The 25,712-nt window shown below is 47.7% G+C and overlaps 1 protein-coding gene across 1 annotated transcript in view; it reads left to right on the forward strand.

Annotated features, from left to right (window-relative positions):
• Positions 1 to 25,712, forward strand: part of GPD2 (glycerol-3-phosphate dehydrogenase 2) — a 52,517-nt gene that overhangs the window by 15,852 nt on the left and 10,953 nt on the right. Inside the window, exons 3-9 of the mRNA XM_082056070.1 lie at positions 1,278 to 1,449; positions 3,332 to 3,456; positions 4,410 to 4,507; positions 5,411 to 5,574; positions 19,475 to 19,639; positions 20,622 to 20,766; positions 24,637 to 24,830. Of these exons, the coding sequence (XP_081912196.1) occupies positions 1,278 to 1,449; positions 3,332 to 3,456; positions 4,410 to 4,507; positions 5,411 to 5,574; positions 19,475 to 19,639; positions 20,622 to 20,766; positions 24,637 to 24,830 (1,063 nt within the window). The remainder of the gene's footprint in view (positions 1 to 1,277; positions 1,450 to 3,331; positions 3,457 to 4,409; positions 4,508 to 5,410; positions 5,575 to 19,474; positions 19,640 to 20,621; positions 20,767 to 24,636; positions 24,831 to 25,712) is intronic.

A 25,712-nucleotide genomic window follows, 5' to 3' on the forward strand; every position in this document is an offset into this window, starting at 1 on the left:
TTGGATTTGTATTAGTTTGTTCTTTCCCATCTAGGAGACCTGGCCACAAGCTGTTTTACATCAGTTAAGTCCATCACCTGGACTAAGGCTGGATCATGCTCAGAGCTTACACTATAGGGTTTAAAGAGGGTTTTTGTGTGTTGAAAGTGTTTATAATTTTCAGGAAACTCTGCAAACGTTAATTCTTACTTGTTTTTTACCTTGACCCACTCTGAAGTGGCCAGTTATTAGCCAGTTAATAGCCCTTCTGTCCTGCTCCGGGCAGCGTGGGCATTTGTCTGTTTTGACGTGTCTCAGAGCAGCAGTGGTTCATCCCGTTCCTGGGTGCGAGTGGTGGGAAAGATCCGTCCTGCGGGTATTAAAAAATAGTGTTGGGAGGAATTCCCCGCTGGTTTTGTGCAGAATGAGGGACGGTGGTGAAGGAGGAAAAGAGCTGGAACAGAAAGCAAAGCTGGAGCTGAAGGCGAAGAGAAAGCAAGCGTGGCTTTTGTGGCCCTGCACCCTGTGCAGCCAGGTTTAACTGAGTAGCTACATCTGCCTACAGCCCGTTGTACAGAAAATGAGTGTGACTATGTGAACGTATGGTGATGGTGCTCCTAACGTCGACTACGAGAGATCCTCAGGGCCACCGCGGTGACACCCGAACTTGTTGGGAAACTGACACGTCCTTACGTTTTGTCGCTTTAAAGAAAAGTTGCATTTTCGCATGCCGTGGGATATAAATGACTTTGCTTAGAAGATTTTCAAAAAGGACATGGAAATAGTGTTTGTTTGGTGTTTTAATGTACTGTATTTGACAGTAAACCACATAGTTTCATGAACCTGATCAAATTTGAGCTTAGATTAACGCCACTGTACAAGTAATCGATTTTCAAATATAAAATGTACATTCATCTTTAAGTCCTGTGCTTTGGTGGAATTTTTGGTAGCACGTTGAGAGCCTGACCATGTGTCTGTTCATGGAAGTACATCGCAGGCACCCTGTAACGTCTGACGTAGCAGAATGCTGTTCCTAGAAGTAATTAATAGAGGTGGAAGCACTTGAGTACAGCATGATATTGAATTAGGCAAGTTAAAGTAAATGCGTGCTAACCCTTTATGGTTTTAGTGCTGTTTGTTGCTCCATAATGTGTCAATACAATGTTATGTTAAATATAGGTAAAGTGGCCAGGAATATTTGTGTTTACCCTTCCGGCTGTAGAAGGTGCTGTGATTTAGCTGTGCGTATGTGTACACAGTAAATACAGATCCTAATGTTTTGTTTTTCCCCTTTGCAGGGCGCCTTTGCGCATGTTCAAGCTGCAGAAGCCGTGAGCGTTCCAATGAAGAACCATCTCCCCAGCAGGGAAGAGCAGATCCTGGCGCTGCAGAGCACAGATGAGTTTGATGTGCTGGTGATAGGCGGGGGAGCCACGGGCTGCGGCTGCGCCTTGGACGCCGTCACCAGAGGTGAGCCCGGGACGCTCTGTTGCGCTGCTCTTGGATCACGCCGTTTGTAATGGATTTATCAGACTGGCTTTTCCCAAGTGCTTGAAGATAGAGAAGGTGTCCTCTGAATGCCTGGTTGTAAAACTACTGCTGTTCTCAGAAGCTAAAATGAGCTTGGGGAAAAGCTGTCCTTGCGCTGGGTGGTGTCAGCGGTTTCTGTTGTTGGGGTGCCCGTGTGCAGCTGCCTAATGAACCTTTGTGCCGGATGCTCTTGGGTGGATTCTCATTCTCTGTTGCTCCTTATTTAGTGGCTGTATCTGTAGCATTAATACCATGTCGCTTGTGTGTGCAGAACATCTGCTGCAAAGACGCGGACTTGTAGCTGTTTTGGAAGGGCCGTGGGAGGCTCTGCTCAGGGGTGAGAGGGCCGGGCTGCTGTGCGCGGTGTCCCTACCGCACTCGGGGGCTTTGGGACAGGGCAGCAGGTTCCCGTCAAACCTGACGGTTCCCAAGGAGAATAAGTCATTTCATAAGTTTAATGCAAACGGATCTTCAGATACAGAGATGAGAATGCACAGGTGCTGTGTCTGTGGGCTTCAGCTCCTGCTCTATTAAAACACTCTGTTACCCCAGAATGCAACAGTTTTATCCCAAAAGATTTGTGAGAAAAGCTTGTCTTGGAATACAGTCGCTCTGTTGGTTTTGGTACAATCAGCCAAAGAGAGAGAGAACCAGCTTCCCGTAGTTTCTGTGTTTGTAGACCTTGATTCTGCTTTTGGAACTAAAATGGAAAAAAGAAAGTGTAGAACATAAGAGAGAGCAGTAAAATTGTTCGGGTGCCTTACCCTGCAGGTTTCCCTCAGAACCGAGAGGTAAAACCTGACTCCGGGAGTGGTTTTTGCTCGGTTTGGGAAACACTTGCCCGGCAGGTGTGATAATTCTGACATGGACAAAGCAGCAGGGCCTGCACCGTTGGTACATACACACAGACTTAAATCTGGTTGTTAGTTTTTGTTTCATAGATTGTTGAAGATAACTTGGGATCTTTTGTCTTCTGCCTCTGCTGTATCATGGTAGAAAAAGCAGTTGCTGTAAAGCCTACAGAAATTATTATAGGTGATCTCTGCTTATCCTTTTACTAGATATTCCGGTTATATCAGTAGATTTCTGAAGTGTGAAATATTCCTAGGCATTTGGTTAATGAATTGTGTATTGTTGCTGTTCATTCATGGAACTTGCTCTTTTATTATGTTTGCTTCACTTAACAACAAATCTTGCTTTTCATGTGTTTGATATATCTTCACCAAATTATTTCTGATTGTATCCATTAATCTTCAGTCACATTTGACAAAAATAAATTACTCTGATCTTTGGAAGTTACCAGTAATAATTAGATTTTTTTTAAGGACATAGAAGTTTTGGAGACTGAGACGTTAAAATGCACGTTCCCCAGGCAGTGACATCCAGCCCACCCCGGGGCCGATGGACAGACAGACGCCGCTGTCTGCCCGTCGGAGTGCGGTTCAGCTCATGGCACGGCAGCTTTCGAGCTCTCTGCTGCAAAGAGTTAAATGCACTCATGAAAATCCTCTGTTCCTGCCATGCATACGAACTGTGATTTGCTTGAGGGAGCGTGGCCCCTATAATGTACTGTAATGCCTTTCTATTGTGAAATTTCCAGCTTTTAATGTGCTTCTGTTTAAGTTCTGTTTTGACTTTTCCCTTAGGAAGGAGGCTAAAATTTTTCATTACAATATAGACAGTGCGCTACACTTTGAATACAAATTCATCCATGTACAAAGTAATTTTTCTTGTGATTGTCTCTACCCTAGAGAAGTGTCTTTAATGAATTACATACAAATTGTGCAATTTAAGAAGTTAATTTGGTTTTCTGGTAACACAGGACTAAAAACAGCCCTTGTGGAAAGAGATGATTTCTCATCGGGGACCAGCAGCAGGAGCACGAAGCTGATCCACGGCGGGGTGAGGTATCTTCAGAAGGCCATCATGAAGCTGGATTTGGAGCAGGTAGTTGCTCGTGCTGGTTGTTAAGCAAAAATCGCCGGTAGACACTTCCCTGTCCCGATTACATCCAAGTCTCCTTCTCATCGTTTCGGAACTCGACTGCTGTATTCCACAGCCGCTGCACGGGGGAGCTGGGCTTTGCAGAGCAGGGAGGCGGGTGCTGCTGCCTCTGGATGGGTGTTTCAGCTGCCGTGCCTTGCAGGCTGTACAGAGTTTGGGGAAGGAAAGCAGAGACGAGGCTGAGTGCAGAATAAAAGAGCTTCCTACCCGTCACAAGCAGAAATTGAGGGAGTGAGGGGTTGTCCTGTTTGTTTTGGAATAGGGAAAGCAAACATGGTAAATGAGTGATTACATGTAAATGTTTTGATGTATTCTTGTGTTGCTGGAAGTGTGATGGTTTTGTTTTGAGAAATTGATTCGTCTTCTCATTGAAACATCGCAAACTTTTAACGGTTATAATAGTGCCACAAAAATGGTGACTTCTTGGGGACAAACATATAAAACATGCAGTTATCCAGCTATAGAAATCAACCTCTTATTTTTTTGCCGAAGAACAACTTAGTATTGATTCATAGTGATGGATTTGGAGAAGAACGCTCCTGCGTGTGCAGCTCGGTCAGTCTGGGGCCGGTTGTGGGAATGGGCACCGAACTGGACCGTGGGCTCTGCCCCCTCCAGCGCCCCTGCCCACGGCTGCACTAGCACAGCCTGCTGTGCTTCACGTCCAAATGAAAAACAGCTCGACTGTCCTGCCAAGGCACCCAAATGAAACCAGTGGAGCTTACCATTTTCTTGGGAAACGTATTTTTTTAAGTGTTGAATTTTTCAGCAAATCTCAGGGTGTTTTTGGAAGAGCAGTAAAGATGTTGCAAGGTATTTGCTTTACCAAACAGTTTCTTGCATGTGGAGACAGAGTTGGGTAACTTGGGATTCACATGTGCGCTTCTATTTTTCAGTACAGGATGGTGAAAGAAGCACTTGAGGAGCGTGCAAATCTGCTTGAAATTGCTCCCCACCTGTCAGCTCCTCTGCCGATCATGCTGCCCGTGTACAAGTAAGCTCTGCTCTGCTCTGCCGTCCTCCTGCTGCTGCTCCCCCGGAGCAGGTCGCAGGTCCTGGTCCCCAGCGGGTCTGCGGGCCGGTCACCGTCTCCGTCCCACAGACACGTCTGCGATTCAGCTGCTCAGCGTCTCTGCCCGCCCGATGGGCCGGGACGGAGTTTGCAGCTGAACGGACTCTCATTCCCAGGGTGTTATTTGCTGTTCTTTCCAGCACACCCTTGGCTTCCACACGTGCTGTCGCAGTGTTCTAGCGATGGGCACGTGCACTAGTTCGGTGCAATCGCCTTCCACGGCGTGTACCTGTTCGCTGTTGAGAGAACAGTTTGCTGCTTGGATGAGGCGGAAACTTGACGTGATTTGGGGTAGGTTTTCACAGCAGTTACTCACTGCAGCAACTTAGAGCAGTGAGCTCTTGCTGAATGATCTTAACCTGTGGCTTTATTCCTGGCTTAGTAGAAGGGGCTGGAATAGCCATACTCCAGTAGGTCAGCGGTGACGGCGCTGGTCTGGTCCTGTCTGTGCAGGAGCTGTTAGCCCCGCTGTGCACTGGGGACCCTTCCAGCGGGGCATGTGGCCTGGATCTCCCTCAGCACACAGCTCTGGGATCTCACACTGAAGTACAAAGAGCCAGTTTGCGAACCTAATTCCAAAATAAATGAAGCCATGAATCTGTTTAACTGACTACAGCGAGTGCAGCAGTTGAAAATAGTAGTGAACAAGACACCAGTTCTTGCGTATTTACATTATATTGTGATACCATGAATGTGTATGATGGTACAAAGTGCAACTGGTGTAATACAACACACTGTGTTACTCAGCATTTTCTATACTACAGCAGTGGGTACATGCACTTTTCTTTATAATTTCAACTCATGGGGAATTGTGTTTTCCTGCAGATGGTGGCAGCTGCCGTACTACTGGCTTGGAATAAAACTGTACGACATGGTGGCTGGAAGTCAGTGTCTGAAAAGCAGTTACGTCCTTAGCAAGTCGAGAGCCTTGGAGCTCTTCCCAATGCTACGCAAAGACGAGCTTGTTGCAGCCATTGTCTACTATGACGGTATGTTGCCTTTCTGAGCTTTCAGCATTACAGTGCGCTGTGTTTTGGTGCTGGGGAGCACAACTGTAGATGGCATACATTGACTTTCTAAAGGGAAGAACAACAACCTAAAGGATTCAACTTGTATCTTAAGCATTCATTTAGTAGATAAATCATGTTTTTCACGACACTAACGTATTGGAGGTAGGAGAGAATGTATTCGGTTTTTTGGCTATATATAGTGATATGTGAAAACATTCTGGGGACTCCCTACAACTTTCCAGCTGTGTGTAGCTTTTCTAAACACTCCTCAGCCTCAACACTTGCGCGCTATCATAAGTCAGGAGGGAAAGTGTGATCATTCCAGTGATGTTAAACGGTTTCCTGCAGCACTTCCACTGTGCAAATAACGTCAGGCCTGTCTGGGTGACCCGGCTGCTGGTTGTGGTTCTTGCGCTGGGCTGGATGAGGCCCAGATCAATTACTTTGTGTATCACCAATAAAATTGGTTGCTGTGCAAAGACAGCGTTCATTGTGATTATAATGAAATACTAGAGATTGCTGTAAGACATGAATGTTAAAACCCCTTTAAATACAGGGTTATAAATTCATGAGCGGAAAAATGCCTCCAGCTCAAGTTATTTAATCTATTGTATCAGCTCGTGTGAGGTGTGTTTGTATATAACACTTGCACAAAATCTGTCTGAGTGGGAGAAAGGACGATGTTTTCTGCCAGCCCTGTGATGTTCATTGGAAACAGAACAGCGATTTAACAGAGCTCCGTGCAGTCGTCTCAGAGCGGCGGTTTTCCCGTTCGGAAGCGTCGATGTGTGCTGGGTTTGGCAGGAGCGTCACCCCTGTTGGTGGTGTCGGAGCGGACGAGCCGGTTGCCCTGTTGGCGGGAGGTCCGGCAGCACTCCTGGCACGGTGGGGCTGCAGGGGCTCTGCCGGTTCCCCCTCTGGCCCTTCGGTCTCTCCAGACGCACAGGGCAGCGCCAGCTAAACTGGGGACCAGTGAGTTGGCTTTTGTGACCAGTGACTACCGGGAAAGTGATCTGGAGCAGTCACACGTGATGTGCCGCTGTCTCGGGTTTTCTCCAGACTGCCGGATCCCAGTACCTGCTCATCTCAGGCAAGTTACATCCCCAAACTGTCAGAACGTCAGGATTTAAGAAACACTGAACTTCTGCAAGTTCCAAGTGCTGGAAGGTTCGCTGCTTACATTGGGGTACCCAGCTGTATGGTCATACTCACTTTCTTGATGCACTTGGTTGTGTTGCCATATCTAGAAGACGGAATGTATTATTTTCTTTGCATCAGACTTCCACTCTCTTTCATGATGTGTCTTTAATGGGATTGTTACTCTTCCTTCTCCACTGCTCTTCCATTTCCCTTCCAAGACAGAAAGCGTTGGTAAGACTTCCTCAGAAATGGGGCCTGCTCGGTGACCTCAAAATGCCAAGCGTGTTCAGGGTAGGGCAAAAGCCGTAGGTTCCTCGCGGGCTCGGAGGAGCCCTCCAAAGAATAAATAGCTGCAATACTGATCTACTTTGGGAGCGGTACCGTTCTAGTTAGTTTTTACCTGAAGATGTAGTTTGTGACCTTTTGGCAGCCAGGGAGGTCTTCGCACCGCATTGATTACGGAGGTGCTTCTTTTCCTGTTTTAGAACTGCATTTACACGGCTCATCAGTTTATCAATAAGGGCTCTGGGGTGGGGAGCAGCAGGGGGGCCCTCCAGACACCCTGGACACACAGAGTATTTCTGAGTCTTCTGGCAAAAGCACTTGTTGGTAATTGCAAGTTGTCCCGGAGCACGGCAGAATGAAGCAAATAAATGGTATATATGTGCAGGAATAGATATGTGTAGGTTCTTAATTGGGAGTAAGGTGAGATTTAATGGATGGACTTACCTGTCTGATGGAGAGTGCATCTTCTCTTAATTTTAAGTTCTAGAAGAATTAAGAGGCTATTTAGAAGCAAAACTTGTTATGGGATTGTGTGGTATTTTTTGTGTACTGTAACAAGAGCTGCTGTAAATAGCACACATAGAAGTGATTCAGATTAACATAATGTATCCCTTAGACTGTTCTGAGGGATCCCAGGAGCATGCAAGACGAATGAAGTGGTTCTCTTAACTGTAATTACACTTCTCGTAAGAGCACTGTAACTTGAAACCTATTTCTAATCTATAGAAGTTTTTCTCTGATTCAATAGAGGTAGCTGGGTGTATCACAGCTGTTGGGTACTGCAGCAAGCCAGAGGTACACACCGACCAGGTAGCCTTAGCATTAGTCTGTGAGTTTCTTGGGCGATGAATTGTTTTGAACAGCGCTGCAATAATGAGGATTCAGCACCGAGGTGCCGTGTGGTGTGTGAATGGAGAGCACCCGGGCAGGGCTGTGCGGGCTGGAGCTGCCTCCCGCGGGTTCGTCCCCAGCAGCAGATCAAAAATCAGGCGGCTGGGGACTCATCTGGTGAGACGGGGCAAAAATGGACTTGAAATTTTGCTGCCAGTGAAACCTTGTTCATGTGGGTATATCTGGCCTTATTGTTATTTGCTCGTAAGCCTACAGCTTAGTTATCCACATTTTTATGCAAAATTTAAAGACAAAGTGTTTTGCAGTGAAAAAATAATAAGAAAAAACCCTCTCAAAGCTCCACCAAACCTCAGTTTACCAGAAGAATAAAGTGGTTCTGAAGGATTAAAGTGTCAAATTTGCCGGTTCCTAATACATATTTGGGTGCTTTGAAGCTACACCTAATCCAGAATACAAACTTTCCAACTGAATGTTGACTCAGTTCTGAACACGCCGCACTCCAGAGCGGGGTTGTGTGCGGTGACTCCTCGTGGGTCAGCCACGGCCCGCGTGGGCTCGGGCTGCGCTGCGACACGTTCGGTATTTCACTGTGATCAATTAACTCGTGTTCTGTCCGCAGTAACTTTGTTTTGAGTCACGGTGGTTCGGCAAGTACACTTTGGATCTTGTCAATTATTATACTTGAATTTTAGTGATACGCTTTCATGCCCTAAATCTGGAGGAATAGAGGACAAAAAGGAAGGGGAATTGAAGTAGAGAAGGGGATGGTAAGGTCAAATTAAACTCCTTTTAGTTCTTTCAGAAGGACTAGTCATAAAATAGAGCATTGAATAATGACGAATATATACATATATATGTCTCTAAGTGGGTCCATCCCTTGTCTGTATTCTCTAAATAGTGAATAAATAAATTGGCCTTTTAGGAGTGGCACGTCTTAACTGACACTGTATGCACAGTGAATGTGGTTTTATCTTGTTTTCCTGCTTTTCTCGGCTCCTGTCTCTATCGTACCTTGTGTGTAGTTGTTAACAGCACCGGCAGCAGCATCTCCCTGCCTGACACGCTGGTCGCCACCACCAAAGGAAGAATTAAACACTCATTATGTAGGTGACTGTTAAATTGGATAAAACCAGCTGCCCAGTCGTGCCTGGGTGGTGGGCGATGGTCTTTGCAAAGGAAAGACCAGGGACGCTCTTCGTTTTGTAATTGTTGATCAAGCTCACGGCGTGTCGAACAATCCGATATTCATTAGTATGTGTTCTGAAATGTTGCTGTGATCTTCTTAATTACATTTTAAAAAATTGTTTATACAGGAAAAAAACAACCCAGCCTCCCCTGGTAGATGATAAATGTTGGAAGTACCAGCAAATCGCAGCCTTTCCCAGGGGCTATTCTTGCTCTGTCTCGGCATCGGGAAACTCAAGCATATGTTGGATGTTAGCCTGGGTGTACACAATGTGTCCTATTTATTCAAGGTTTCCTTTGAAGCCACAACTTACAAGTTTGTTTCTTAGGGGTACATGTCAGACCGCATTTAGCGTTTGTTGGTATTAGGATACTCCTGAACAGCAAAGAGGCAACATTTTGGGGGAAGGACGCGGCTGCGATCTGAGCAGCGACCTGTCAGTTCTGCTCATGTAGCCGAAGGAAGCGGGAGAAGAGGCTGCGAGAGGCTGGGCTGAGCAACCACGGCGCGGGCAGAATTATTGTAAAGCTCTTTAAATGGAAGAATTAATCTCCATTTAAATTATATGGAGCTCATTATGCTGAGAACCAGGGAAAAAAACCATTAAAGCAGAGATCCAGCTGACCAGAATGTTTCAGTTTAAAGTGTTTAGAAATTCTAAGTTGCACAGATCTTTTTAAGATGCATTATTTTGCTATCTCTAGGTGCTTGCAGGCTTTTGTTGGCATATTTGCCTTGCAAGATGAGCCTTTAGGTGTGTAAGGAAAACTTGTGCTCTGGAATCAGTCATGAATTTAAGATTTTAGGGCTTTGTTGACCCTGCTCTCTGAATTTCCGGCTGTTTTCTGACAGCAGGAATTAACATGGGCCACTTCTGTGACTGTTTTGCCACATCAAGGCATTTGATTGTTTTAAAATCTTGCTCTACAAATTTCCAGTATACTTGCTGCGAAGTAATTGTTCTTTATGTTTTGCATTCTCAGTATTTTCCTGTATGTTATGTCCTGAAGTATTTGATGTGGGGGTTATTTAAAGGTATAGAATGAAGCGCTGGCAGAGGATTTAGCTTTCCTTGTTTACGGCAAACCCCCTGAGAAATCCTTCCCAGCGCACACACACACACAAAAATCAATGCAAAAGAGTAGGGCATTCATTAAGCTGTCAAAAATGGAATAAATGCTTTTTTTTATTTAGGCTCTTGTAGCTATTTTTCCTAGTATTTGAGTGTGTCCTGAATTATGAAATGTTATAGCTTTATAATTCATATTTGACAAATGAATATTTTGAGCATGTTGAGCTGTTAGAGGGGTATTACCCTATTACAGATGCTGACAGCTGTACGACTTTCTCCTTCCCTGGGTATAAAAGCCCGGACAGCTTTCACTAAAGGACTCTATAGGTGAAACACAGCTGACCGTATATCTTGGCGTTTGCAGGGTGAGGCGGGTGGGCGAGAGGAGCCGGCGGGCGCGCCGGCCGAGGGGTGACCGGCGGTGCCGCGCGTGTCCCTCGCGGGGCAGGGCGCTCCGTCCGTGGGTCACGGAGCCCGTGTGGAGCCCTGCAGAGCCGGGGCTGCGCTGGGCAGCGACGGTGCTTGTCCCGCCCGGGCTCGTGTCAGCACTGCCGGGAGACACGGCAAATATTCACAGAAACGGCGCTTCCAAAATGAGAGAAAACCCGTTGGGTCTCTGCCTGCGCTCCTAATGTGTGTTATCCGCCGGAGCTCTTTTCCGAAGGGGTAAAATCAATAGCCTGGAACGGCTCGGCGTGTCTTTAACCCGATTCTGCGGCTGTCAGAGGGTGCAGCAGCCCCCGAGCGGCGCTTGGCTCCCCGGGCATCCCTCCCAAAAGCACGGGTGATAACTGCGGCTCCCGCTGTACCTGTAACAATTTAATTGTGTAAGTCAGCCCAGTCAAGCATCCCCAGCTCATGACTGGGAGACATGAAATTCATTGTCATTATTGTCCCTGTCATTTTGGATCATTATATCCTGCTGCAGAATTTTCCTCACTCCAGTGCTTTTCTACCTCCAGGACGCGGGGATTATGGCTGAGGTTGGGGTGGGGGCAGGACTGTGAACTACATTTACCTCAGGGGAGCCACAGATTAAATTGGCTTTGCTCTCTGACTTGCTGGATTCATCTGTTTGTACGCTGTGGGTTTAAGGTTGGAAATGATGAATATTCTAGTGAATTCTGTGCCTCTCTCTTTCCTCTTTTTTCTTTTTAATGCTCACGTAAGCAGAGGATGGTTTTTGTGTCCCCTAAGAAGTGAACGGGGAATAATTCTTCAGATCATGTTACCTCAAAGATTTAAGATTATTCCTGAGCAAAACGATGTTATTTGCACATTGTGGCACAAACATCTGAGCGTTCCCCGGCGTGTCGTGGCTTTTAGGGGAGAGACTCCGACGAAGCATGTAATTCTGCCGTAATTTATACGGGTGCATTTTATGTGAACTTAATAGTCAGTCATTAGTTAATATGTACGCTGTTCCATATTGTAGGTATGACTATATGTTGAAGGAAGACGGATTACGGGATGCCTGTGCGTCTTGCTGGTCCCCACGGGGTCCTGCGGTCAGCTGGGTGTCCTGCCCGCTGAACACGAGGCACAGGAGCTGGCGACACGGTCGCCACTTCACTTACACCTGGAAAATCACTGCGGCGTGCAAAGCACAATTTGCCTCAGACTGAAGTTTGCCCCCAATTTAGGCTGTTGGTGGGAGCTCTGACACCACGTGGGTACGTGATGAGCTGTGTTGACATCATCACATCTCTGGTGCAGTGACATGGCCATGTTGACGTCATCACATCTGTGGTGCAGTCACATGGCCACGTTGACATCACCACGTCTCTGGCATAGTGGCATGGCAAAATTGACATCACCACGTCTCCAGCATGGTGATATGACCATGTTGACATCACCACATCTCTTTGGTGTGGTGACATGGCCATGTTGACATCACCACGTCTCTCTGGTGTGGTGACATGGCCATGTTGACATCATCACATGTCTCTGGCACGGTGACATGGCCATGTTGACATCACCACATCTCTCTGGTGTGGTGACATGGCCATGTTGACATCATCACATGTCTCTGGCACGGTGACATGGCCATGTTGACATCACCACGTCTCTCTGGCACAGTGACATGGCCATGTTGACATCACCACGTCTCTCTGGCACGGTAACATGGCCATGTTGACATCACCACGTCTCCAGCATGGTGATATGACCATGTTGACATCACCACGTCTCTCTGGTGTGGTGACATGGCCATGTTGACATTGCCACATCTCTGGCATAGTGGCATGGCAAAATGACATCGCCAGGTCTCTCTGGTGCGGTGACACGGCCATGTTGGCATCACCACGCCATGTTGACATCCCCGTGTCCCTGGTGCGGTGACACGGCTGCAGACCTGCCGTGACAGCTGCTCCCCCTGACATTTCCGCACCGTTCCCACAAACTGGCAGTGACAGTGTTTAGTTTCATTCTAACGCTGTGCTTTACTGACACTGACAGTGCAATATGATTGTGGTGACAAGCTGAAGGCTGATACAAAAGAAGTGGGAAACAACATCATTATAAAGCAGCAGCACAGAACAGTAATTCCAGATTTTGTCACTTGCTTGATGTGCCTGGATGTTGTGGCTCAGTTTGGTCTTCTGGTATCTGGGTTTCGATAGTTCTATCTTCTCGGCAGTAGACGTGATTAGATGTTTTCAGGTTATTGTGATTTTCAAATTTTTAAAAAGCTGTTACAAGCTTGCTGTCTGCTGCTCGTGTTATTCATTTGTTTGTAACTCTGTACCTAAGTTGGAACGTATCCTACTTTCATTTCCTAATCTTCTCTGTGTTTTTTTATCCATACATACAGTTTGTTTGGCCACAGGTTCCTCCGTTCCTTTGATCTTACCTTATGAAAATAATCTTGACTTTAAGTTCCCTAAGCCTGGCTTAGGTGGTTTTGCTGCCGCCTGGGTGGTCTCTGCCGCACTCTGGCTGTGCTGAGCTTTGGTAAACGCGGCTGTTGGTGGGCAACGGGCTGTAATCCTTCCCAGCCCCAGGAGCAGAGCCTCAGAGCCGCTGAGTTACCGCTGCATCGCTCACAGGGACAGGGACGCCTATGGCTTGTCATCTAAGCTGGTGCTAAGTGGAGGAAGCAAGAACTTACTCAAAATGATTGCTACTGGATTATTTAAACTCGGTTTCAGCGGTGAGAAGGCCAAGCTCAAGGCTTTCCTTTCCATTGCGGCTGCTGCGGAGCGAGGGCTGAAAACATCTGCATCTTTGGGCAGATCTGAAAGAACTAAAACAATGCGGCGCGTGTGTTTTTTTTCAGCGCAAAGTGCGTATTTAGCTGCGTATCATTCTTCCCACCTGCTCGGGCTGTATTTCAGTAGCCCAGATAACACAGCGGAAAGCAGGATTCAAATGATACATGATTTGTGAGTATTTACAGTCTGGCGTGGTGCTGCTCTGGTGCCCGTGGGCGGCTGGAGCGGGTGTAACTGAGTCAGAACGCTTCCCTCCGGAGCCGTCCAGGAACAAACGCGTGCGTGCCACGGATCCTAGAAAGTCTGGTAGTTTGCAGCCAGTTTTTGACTCCAGTTTCATGTGATTCAGAGAGCAAGAAATAGTTCAGGTCGGAGGGCACTTTTACTGACTTGTGACTCACGAGCCCAATTCAGTGTTTACCTCTGACCTTATGCTACTTATGTCAGGGGAAGGGAACTTGCCGGGTTCTTTGTCGAACAAGTCTGGAACAATTTTGAGTCACTCCAGCTGATTCATAATGCCTGAACGCGGATCGATGTCACCGCGTTCCGTATGTACAACAGATGTTGAGCTCCTGGTTTAACGCTTGCAATAAAACTGTTCATGCAACTAAGCACTTATTTAAAAATGAGAGGATGCGGGCAGTCCTGGTAACTCAGTTATGTAGAGTGATGTATAATTACTGCTCATCAGCGTTAAATTTGGTAAGGTTTTGGTAAGGTTTGTATCTACACATACAGCAAGAAAACTTCCATGCACATGGAATAAATGTGCTGCCATGCATTCCTTTCCTTTCCTTTCCTTTCCTTTCCTTTCCTTTCCTTTCCTTTCCTTTCCTTTCCTTTCCTTTCCTTTCCTTTCCTTTCCTTTCCTTTCCTTTCCTTTCCTTTCCTTTCCTTTCCTTTCCTTTCCTTTCCTTTCCTTTCCTTTCCTTTCCTTTCCTTTCCTTTCCTTTCCTTTCCTTTCCTTTCCTTTCCTTTCCTTTCCTTTCCTTTCCTTTCCTTTCCTTTCCTTTCCTTTCCTTATGTACATGCAATTGTCTAGTGCAAGGCTGTTGTGAGAGTGGACAGGTACAGAAATATACTTTCAGACAAAACTTTGAGGCTGTCAGTGCTTTTTGGGGAGAACGGGTGTTACTGCTGTGGTGATCCGGTGATTTGTCGCTGTCTCCATGCTGGGGGCGGGTTTGGGGTACGTTCCAAGTCCACGGGGCTCCTCCTGTGTTGTACTTAAGTATTCCAGTTCAATAAGTGGAGCTCTCTGGTATCAGTAAATGAGTAACATGCAAGCGAGAGTCATTTGCAAGTATTTGTTTGCTTTTATCCCTTCAGCTTTTTAAAAGCAAACAAACGAGCACAAAACCTACTTATTTGTATGGCTGCATTATACAGGGATATAAAATTGCCACCATACTGTGGGCCTAGTTGTCTCATTCAAATACTTCTTTTAATGTGTCTTTCCTTTCTGAAGAAGCCTGGTAGGTGGCTCTATGGAAAGATGTGCCCTCTCGAGAAAGTTCGTTAAGACTGTCAGCTAGCTCCTTGCATGGCTAATTTCCAGCTCCCCGTTAAAGCTGACCTCCGCAGCAGTAACCAGGGATGTTCATCAGCAGAGGCTGTAGATGCGGGAAGGTGAGGCGGCTCCTGTGCTGCAGGGAGGCAGCGGCGCAGACCCGCGGCGGGCGCGCAGTGCGCAGGAGCCGGCGCGGGCGGGCGCCGCAGCCGCAGCGCTGCCCTGCGTGTTACACGCTGCTCATCATGCAGCGGCTGTGCTGGGGAACCGCGGGTGTGTGCGCAGCACAGAAAGGTTAACGTGAACCAGAGTTACCCTCTGAGAATTAAAAGAGCTTCTGGCTAATGAAGGAAAGCGCAGCCGCTGGCCGCTGCGCCATGCTCGTCTTAGCGGAGCAGGAATCCGGAGTCGGTGTAAACTAACAGGTGTCAGACAGCGACACGGGACAGGACAGACCGGAACTACCGGGGTCCCTGATGAACACGGTTTTCACACCCCTGGGCTGAGTCCGTCGCCAGCAAACTGCAGTCGGCGGCTGTGTCGGCGCTGCCGGCTGACACACTGAACGTACACTGTGCGCTGGGGGAGGATCCTGTTGGTGCCAGCGGAAGCATTGTCTGCTCGTCTCTGAAGAAGTAGAGCATTTGCTGCTAAGGAATGGAAATAGAACTTTCCCACATTACACAAAAAAAGAAATCATAAACCAAATGGCATCACTGTTGCTCTCAACGTGATGTAGGACGCGCTTTTTCTTCACGCACTAAATGTCCTCAGCGATATGGCTGCTAAGAATAAGGGGGGCTTTTTTAGAGGATTCAGTGATATTTTCGTAAGGACAGTTAAGCCAGTGTTTTGTTAAAAGCAAGGTTGGCTTCCCATAACAAAAATCAAAGTATCGCTCCATTATTACTATATGGAAAACACTGCCCAATCAATTTGGCTTAGCCTTTCTGTTGTAAAAAATAACTTTTCGGCTTATGACATTTGGAAAACACCTGTGGTACCCTAGAGAGGTTGTGACGAGGGGGTTTAATGGTTTTCTTGGCCGTGCGTTGGCTGCTGTGCAGGACGGAGCTGGTGAAGTAGGAGGTCAGGACCTCCCGTACGAGTTTTGGTCACCTCGCCGTTTGTCACACGGCTGTGCTGTGGGTTTCCTGGGCACCTTCTGCACGTGGGGATCGTGCCAATAAACTTCACACATCTCTTCTGGTGGAGGTTCAGCCTGGAGGCTTTTAGCTGGGGGTTGGAGGATCTCTGAACCTTACATGGAGAGGGTGGTGTTCAACTGGAAACTCAAAAAGATGCACAATCTTTGCTTTGCTGTCCTTAACTTCTCTCTAGAATGGCAAGGATCGTCTAAGTACCAGGGCACATGCCGATCTCTGTGTGAGAATAATCACTCCTGATTCCAAAATAGCACATGTGTAAATAGCTAGTTTTACTTTAATCAGTGGAAAATATGCTTTGTCAACTGTGACTAGTGCTGTAGTGACAACTCACCCATCTATGGTACCTTTAGAATGCGGGTGAGCATGGAGGAGCAGCAACCACTTCTTCAGACATCGAGGAAAAAGAAGATAATTGCATATAAAGTGCAGGGTTTAATGTAATTGTCTGGGGGAAATGTGCACGTGTGAGTCGGAGGGTTTAAAAAAGAAAAGAGCCGTTCCCGAGTATAAAAACCATTGGACTGTGACCCCATCTCTACCAAACTGTTGCAGTATTATTCTCCACAGATGATAAATTTCTGAGCTGGTAAGTCACTCTTCATTTCTTTCAGATGTGGACCCCTGCAGATCTCCGCTGTTCACACCCGCGGACTGCGCGCTGTACATCACATCAATCTGAAGCCAGTGGGTTTTTCTGGATGTGTAGTTAATCAGGAACTGGTTATTTCCCAGTCCTCTTCCTGCAAATACATTACAGCGGCACTCTCAGTTCCTTTTGGACAGCTGAGAATTGAGTAATAGCAAGGGCTTTCTTGCATCAGAATAACGATGAGGGGAAAATGGATGAGAGTTTCAGAGGAAGCGTGAAAATGTTGTCTCGAGCGCAGTAGTCCAGATCCCGAAATGCGCTCCACATACCCTCACATCGCTGACATTGTGAGCATTAGGAGCTGCTACAAGTGCTGAGAGGCTCTTGCATTTGGGGCTCAGTAAAGAATTGTTACTTAAATGTTCATTCTTTTTAGAAATTATGCCTGTTTCCACATTGTTTACTCTGCTGATTGGATTGTTTGGATTACTTTTGTTCTGGACAATTAAGTCACAAAACTGGGAAGGGACAGTGTCTGACAGCAAAGAGGGGTGTGTGCAGAACCCCATGTGTCTGACAGCAAAGGGGAGTGTGTGCAGAACCCCATGTGTCTGACAGCAAAGGGGGGTGTGTGCAGAACCCCATGTGTGTGACAGCAAAGGGGGGGGTGTGCAGAACCCCATGTGTGTGACAGCAAAGGGGGTGTGTGCAGAACCCCATGTGTGTGACAGCAAAGGGGGGTGTGTGCAGAACCCCATGTGTCTGACAGCAAAGAGGGGTGTGTGCAGAACCCCATGTGTCTGACAGCAAAGGGGGTGTGTGCAGAACCCCGTGTGTCTGACAGCAAAGGGGGGTGTGTGCAGAACCCCATGTGTGTGACAGCAAAGGGGGGTGTGTGCAGAACCCCATGTGTCTGACAGCAAAGGGGGGTGTGTGCAGAACCCCATGTGTGTGACAGCAAAGGGGGGTGTGTGCAGAACCCCATGTGTCTGACAGCAAAGGGGGGTGTGTGCAGAACCCCATGTGTCTGACAGCAAAGGGGTGTGTGCAGAACCCCATGTGTCTGACAGCAAAGGGGGGTGTGTGCAGAACCCCATGTGTGTGACAGCAAAGGGGGGTGTGTGCAGACCCCCACACGGTGACAGCAAAGGGGGGTGTGTGCAGAACCCCATGTGTCTGACAGCAAAGGGGGGTGTGCAGACCCCCACACGGTGACAGCAAAGGGGGGGGTGTGCAGACCCCCACACGGTGACAGCAAAGGGGGGGGTGTGCAGACCCCCACACGGTGACAGCCGCCGGCTTTGGGCCGGGGGAGCGTTCCCCGGGTTGCTCTGGAATATGAGCTGCGTTCTGCTTTACACAGAAGCAGCAACTGTCCTGCAGCTTGTTGCTGCTCTTTGTCTGTATTTTTTGCCTAGTGCTCCCTCTAGATCCGAGATGCCTGTTCTCCCGGCCCTGTGCGGGATGCCGAGGTTGGAGCTGGACCTCGGGGTCGTTTTATCCGTCCCTGACACTGCTGCGGCAGAAATGTTGATGCGTTTATGTAATGATTTGCCCGCCGCTTCTGGCAGATGGTTGTTTAGCCTTGTGCGTCCTGTGTGATGGAGCATTCCCAACTTTTCCTGACATCTTGCTCAGTTGTTTTGCTGTTCTTTTCTGCAGTTTATTCTGGGCATTGTTTGCTTACTTGGGTTGGAGTTACTGTTTGTTTCTTCATCGGTGCTTTATCATCTCACTGTTTCTGCTTCTCCTGCAGACTGATTGCGCTGCACCCCCTGGGCTGCGTTAGAATGCGGAGTGTGGGGCGGGGAGGTGCTGCCCGCGAGCCCATTGATCCCATCTTTATAACTTTGCCCTTTTAGCTGGGAACAGATTATTTGCGCAGTGGTTCGAGATTGCACAGGCAGAATCAGAAGGACCAGACTTTACATAAACCATTTATACTAAACGTTGGGAATGCTGGCAAGTACAATATCTATTACAAATTTATCACTTTATCAGTATTACCTGTGATAGAAGGGGTCCAAACACGTGGGAAGTGAACCGTACCTCAGCAAGTTTAGTCCTCTTGTAAATTAATTATTCAGGACACAGCGAGCCTGGCCCCTTCAATGTATAGTAATTCTTTCCAGCCAGCATCCAGGACTTTAACTTCAGTGGCAATAATAAATAGGAAAAGTCTCAGGTGAAGCCGGTATTTCAAAGTAATTAATCATCTTCCCCTCATGATCCCTCTGCCTCTCTCTTGGTTTTCTTTAACGAGGGAATTTCAGTAATAAATCTTTAATGATATATGTTAAGAATCCTTCATTAATTCTTGTCTTCTTATTTCTGTTTTTTTGATGCTCTTATGTTGTATGTTGGGAAGTTAAAATGCATATGCGAGAAAGAAAACAGTTCTAGAAAGCTGATAATTTGGCACAGTCTCCAAAAGGCTGTTTCTGGGATGCTGCGTGTTGTGTGGTACGCTTGCTAATAGGAACTGCTGATTAGTATTGCTCGGGCTGTCAAACGAGTACTTAGATACAGTTACAGAACTACAGCACGACTGCACAGGAGAAGGTAAAGAGAGAAGTGATTTGTCTGCTCCTAAACTGGAGGAGAACGAGTGCTAATTCTGGGTCTCCTAACGAGCGGAGGCTGTGGCACCTGGTGCGGGGTGGGATGGCGGGGAGGCCCGTGCGGGCGCACAGCACCGCTCTCCCTGTGTCTTTAAATAATGCTCGTTAGACGCGAGCAGCCATCACGCCTATTCAATGTGACAGGGACAGATGTGACAGATCGGTTCTGACACACTTCCATAGCACAAGTCTGTGGCTGGAGGTGACTGGTGTCCTTCCCCTGGTCCGTCCCCGCTGCAGGACAGCACAACGACGCACGGATGAACCTCGCCATCGCCCTCACTGCTGCCAGGTACGGGGCTGCCACCGCCAATTACGCTGAAGTGCTGCGCCTGCTCAAGAGGACAGACCCGGCCGGCGGGAAGGAGCGCGTCTGCGGGGTGCGCTGCAGGGACGTCCTCACAGGTGGGTCCCTCCCGGCGCCCCGGGCACGCTCCGGCCCACGGAGAGGGTGCGCCTCCTGCCCCTCGGTCCAGCGCCCTGCTCCATGGGTGCAGTGATGCTGTGGGTCCAGCACCCTGCTGGCTGGGTGCAGTGATGCTGTGGGTCCAGCGCCCTGCTCCATGGGTGCAGTGATGCTGTGGGTCCAGCGCACTGCTCGATGGGTGCAGTGATGCTGTGGGTCCAGCACCCTGCTCGATGGGTGCAGTGATGCTGTGGGTCCAGCTCCCTGCTCGATGGGTGCAGTGATGCTGTGGGTCCAGCGCCCTGCTCGATGGGTGCAGTGATGCTGTGGGTCCAGCGCCCTGCTCAGCAGACGGGAGCGCTGACTGTCCGCAGTGGCCCCTGTGCCGCGGTGACCGGGGAGCAGGGCGCTGGAGGAGAGTTCTCTCTGCTAAAGAAACACCGGAGCGCTGATCGGAGGGAGGAGCGGGAGCGCTGCCGGTGGTAAACATCAATGAACCGAGAAAGGAGCCATCTTCGCGGCGCGCGGCATACCATTAGTGTCAATCAGCTTTAACTTCTGTCAGCTTTTTCACTCAAATCCTAGTGTTTTGGCAGAGTAGACTAAGCTTTACATCCAAACCCTTCTGTCAAGCAAAGATGATATTGTAAAATGCTACGTGCAGTAATAACCCCATTTACCAAGTCTATGGGTTGAGACTGAAATCTCTCTCGTCTGAGAGGCAGATTTCAGCTGAACTTGTACCCGCTCCACCTTCCTCTGCCTTTACAGATAAGATTGAATTTTACTGTAAAACATTTTCTTTCAAATCTGGTGTTACATGAAAACTTTGTTAATTTTCAAAACCCATTCCAGCCGTTCAGTTCAGACAAGCACGATATACTTTACAGTAGGTTAAGTTCATAGACAGATTAATAATAGAGAGTGTCAGTGAGCAGGAAAACAAATGGTGTATGTGATTGATGCTGTTTTCTTTCACAGGGCAGGAATTTGATGTCAAAGCCAAATGTGTTATCAATGCTACGGGACCTTTCACAGACTCGGTGCGCAAAATGGATGATCAGGAGGTGCCCAACATCTGTCAGCCCAGCGCGGGCGTGCACATCGTCATGCCTGGTTATTACAGGTAACGACACTCAAAGCCTGGGCCGTTTGTAACAGTCTACCCATGGACGGAATAAATAAGCTTGCAGAGATGCGTTTGTGGGTTTTACGGTAGTTTTGAATGCACAATTTAACTGTATTTATTTTTAAGAGGATTCTGGCACCGTGCCGATGAGAAGAACAATTCCACATCTTCAGAAAAGACTCAAGTCTTGTAGTTCTTAGTTAAAACTCACCAAGGCAGAACTGCTGCCGAAGCAGCAGGGCGTTCAGGCAGAGCCTTTACAACAGGCTTGCGAAAGGTGCCTTTTTGTCACAAGCAGCTTGAGTGGAGCGACGCACAGAAAACCTTGCGGAGGGGCTGCCGCCTCCACGCAGAAACGCTTCTCCTGTTAGACGTCCAGCTCTGCAGCGGCTGCCGCGTTACGGCTCCGCTCGCAGTGAATACAACGCGTGGGCAACATGAGAAGGGGTCCAAAGCGCCAGGGCGGGGTCGCGGTGCCGCTGCACCCCCCGCGGGGCCCGTGGCAGCTGCGACACCGCGCTCTCCTTGTTTGCTGCTGCAAAACCAAGTCCCCTTCTCCCACATAAGCCCTGTCAGCTGAAGCTCAAATATTACCTTTGTTCCCGCAGTCATTAGCATCCTAATGGAAATTCCCGTTCCTAGGCTGCTCCCGGTTCTGTCGGTGCAGAGCACTTGCAGTGATACCTTCTGTGTCTTCACCGCGCTCCTCTGTGAATAGAAATTCACATTTCCAGTGCATAACATGTTGTTTTTGCCAGAGCTGTCCCAGTAGGACATGACAATACACTGTAAAATTAAGGCATTTCTGGCCTCGTATAAAATCCCTCTTGCAATCTGTTCTTCTTTCGGTGTCTTTCCACATGTAAAATGGGAAAATGACCCGAGAGCTGGTTTAAAGCACCAGCAGCGTGGAGAAACGGGCTGTAATCCTGGTTTCCCGTGTCCTACGAGAAGCACGCGTGCGATTGACTGTGCGGCCCTACGGCAAAAACACGGGAGGTTCTAAAACTTGGAGTCACTTGGGAAAATCAAAGCAGAAGATGGCTCCATGCGCTAGGGCTCTTATTTATGTATTGTGTGATAACCTAATGATTTTAATTGGAAAAGCAGAGAATTCCCATTCTGCGTGTTCCCTGGCGTGTGTCAGCGGGTGGGCCTGACTTCTCGTGTGAACTCGTGTCTGCCCACGGGAGGAACCGCGCCGGGTTCCCGTGCTCGTGGCTCAGCCCGGAGCTGCCCCGTGAACGCGCTCAGGGTGTTTATTCCAGCTCATACCAGGTCTCCCGGTGCCACGGGGTGATCCTGACAAGCAGACGTTATTTCACCGCATCCACTTGCCCTGCGGAAAATGTTTTGCAGAATTTTGACCCAGACTCGTGAAAATGAAAATTTTATAACAGGAGGAGGTTTCAGGGTATAAACACAGCTAAGATTTTGTAAAACTAATGTTAACATAATGCATTCATCTCCCATGGGCTTCTTACTCATTTATGTTCTTCATTAATAGTCCCAGTATTGCTGCTCTCATTAATTCTATTTTCAGGGCTATTCTGGGAGCTGCAGTTCGCCCCCATCACTCCCTGTGGTTGAAGTCTATTCTCTGCTAAAGCGCGGGGGTTTGGGCTCCTTTTGTTGGGAAAGGCTTCCTGCCCCAAACGTGCCCATGGATGCAAGATTGTTCTTCCCGTCCCTTCTGACAAATTTCTGATGTTTTCTGCCTTTTTTTTAATTATTATTTTGAATTTCCTCTGTGCTCTGCATTCCAGATTCCAGGTGAGCTGGGCTGGTGACCCCCAGTTCTGCCCCGGAAAGTCGCACATTTGCTCTTGAGCCGCACGTGTCGGTGCTTTGGTCAGACGCCTCTGAGTCCCATGACCGCCAGTATTTGAGCACTAGGATGCTCGTTTTGATGGGAACGCTTTAATTTGAATTTGTTTTGGTGGCTTTTCAATTGTTTCTATAAGATGGCACAAACATAGCAATAGGAGATTGAGAGGGAGCTTCCCAGGATAGCCGGTAGTCATTAACTCAGTAAATTAATTGGCATATGGAAAACTGTTCCATCCTTTCTTATTGTTTGCTGTGTAATCTAATTGAAAACACTTCAGTCCATAGGTGGTGTGGTGAAACTGAGCTTTAAGTTGTTACTTCTTTCTCTTCCTCATTTTGAATAGGTTTTATGAAATCACATTAAAAAAAAAATCATACTTTTGAGAGAACATCTAAAGTTTTCTGAATATTCTGATACCATATATTAAATCTCTGGTTTCCTCTGCCTCTAAATCAATAGCTTTTTCATTTTCAAAAGTAATCATTTGTCTGACGTGATTTACCTTTCACAAATCTGTGTTGACTTCCCCTATTAAATTGTACTTCTCCGACTGTAGGCTTAAGCTGTCTATAAATATCATCTAAAAAATGTTCTAATATACATGCTATATATGAAATTTTCAGCTTCTCTTCTAGCCTTTCCAGATATTGAAAACTTCCCTTCCGCGAGCAGTTTAGGCTTCCTGAAAATGAAATATTCAGTGGTTCAGCTTGTGGCTCTCTCAAATAGGTAATTTGCATCCAACAGGTCTTTGTCTGCGTGCAGCTGTTGTGTTGGTATCTGAGGCCATTGAATCGTCCCCTCTGGTCCTTGTTCCCCCCTCGGTCCCTGTTCCGCAGCCCCGGGTCCTCCAGTGCTCTCCTCTGTAAGGGCTGTTCAGTTGCAAGTGTTGACAGCAGCTTTTTGTTTTCCAACATATAAGCAGAGCTATTTAATAAGTGATAACTGGTTCTGCACACATGGATATATGTTTTGTTTTGTTTTTCCTACATTATACTAGGAAACATTTATACATAAGTTAAAATTCCCTGTACAAAGAACTAACGCTTTTCTCCGTTTGACTGTATCATTCTGCTTCTAGGACTGGCATAAGTAAAGTAAAAAAAACCATCTCTGGATACTAGCATGCAGTTAGTTGGTGTAGGTCGCTCTGGAGGTGATGTATTTTGCCGTTTTTCCCTCAGAACGCAGCCCCCGGTTCGGAAACGCTGCGGTGGGAGCTGGGAGCGTTTGGAATGTGTCTCCTGGTGGAACCCTCAGGGTCTGTGGGCGTTTGTGCCGCGGCTGCCGCGCCGGGGACGTTTTCAGCGTCCCGGCCATTCTTACCATTTCAATCCTGCTCTTCTCTTGCTTCTGCTACTTTTTCTTCCCACTATTGACACTTGGCCCTTTCTGTGCACGCAGGTTGTAGAAGTAATCGAGATTTCTTCTGTCTTTACCCTGTTTGGGGCACAGGTGATTGATAACTTGGGTCAATAATATTTCATGTTTAATTTTTCTTCTTAGCTACTTAGATGCATCAAAACAGAACAAAGGTTCTTATTTCTTCCGTTTTAATGTGCATTCTGTTTGAGCCTTTTCCTTTGTGCCATAATATAAGTTATTGTCTGTTTTTTGATTAAAAGCAGTTCTTCATTCCATGATGAGTTTCAGGCAATCACTGTTTTAAAAATTCCAAATGTTTGCATTTGAAATTCCAACGGGCAAGATTTCCAAGAGCAAACGGAGATGCGAGATGCCAGAGGCCTGGTTGCTCCACTTAAGGTTGTGTTCTGCTAACTCGCTTAGGAACTAAACTCTAACGATATCTGAGCATCACATTTGAGGGTGTTATTTCTGTAAACTTCTGGCGCTACCTTTTGAAGCCAGGTCGCGGCCATGTGTGAGATCTCAGATTTATTATTATTATTATTTTTAAGTCATTTGACCTAAGAACAAAGGTGCGGTGCTGTTACTTTATCTGGGGTCCAAGGCGTGCAGGAGCAGAATCCGGGTGCTGCCCGAGCTCTTTGAACCCCGTCCGCTCTGTGTTGCAGCCCTGACCACATGGGCCTGCTGGACCCGGCCACCAGCGACGGGCGCGTCATCTTCTTCCTGCCCTGGGAGAAGATGACGATCGCGGGGACCACGGACAGCCCGACCGACGTCACCTCCCACCCCATCCCCACCGAGGAGGACATCAACTTCATTCTGAACGAAGTGCGCAACTACCTGAGCGTGGACGTGGAAGGTAAAGCTGCCCGCGAGGGTGCGGTGGGTCTGTGCGGCTGGACCAAACGCTTCTCGCTTGGGTTTTTTGTGCCTGGTAACAGTGGTTCTGGTGCACCTGGGTGTTTTTAGCCTGGTGGGACAGAAGTGTCATCTTGATCTATGCATCAGAGAGAAAAAACAGTGTTTTTCCCAGCTATGCCTGCTCTACTTGGACTATTTAGATGGAAACTGTTTGCTGTCTGCATGCTGAGATTTCACACGCCTTTCCCCGGCTGGCACTGACTGTCCCGCTCGCAGCCAGGTCACCTGCTCACCTCAGGGCAGCGGCAGCATCAACACTGCGCAGAGCTGCGCCAGTTCATCCTCTTATACTTAAATAACTCACCTGCTGTTCTTAAAGAAAGAGCTTTTCTGGCTTTTCCCATGTCTTTGTTTTCATTTCCGATTTTCTAGGCACACTATTCTTAGAATGCACTTTTTCCTGATACGGTAAATATCGAATAGTTTCAGTGTTCAGTGGGAGAGGAAAGTGTCATGGGCAAAAAGGAGAATGTATAAGAAGTTCCCTTCCGGAGCTGAGAACAGATTCACTGTGAGACGCTGCCCTGCTCTGACTGGGCTGGCTTAAAGGAGAGAGGCTTCTTTCCTTCAGAGCGCTGGGCTTTTGGTTTGGTTTAGATTATTCTGTAAAAGCGTTTGTACTTGGCATTTCTGCCGTAGCAGCTGCGTTAAAGCCGATGTGAAAAGCACTCGGGCAGGAGCCGGGCAGCACCCTCTGGGTCAGGAACACTCCTGTCTGGAGGCTGGAAATGCTGGAGCGCTTCTCTCCCAAAGTGGATAACTGATGGCTCTGTATCACACACAATTCAGAAGAGGTCTCCAGGAAATGTCCCTTCAAGCT

Source organism: Streptopelia decaocto (genome assembly GCF_964273445.1).
Source record: "Streptopelia decaocto genome assembly, chromosome: 6".
Lineage (NCBI taxonomy): Eukaryota > Metazoa > Chordata > Aves > Columbiformes > Columbidae > Streptopelia > Streptopelia decaocto.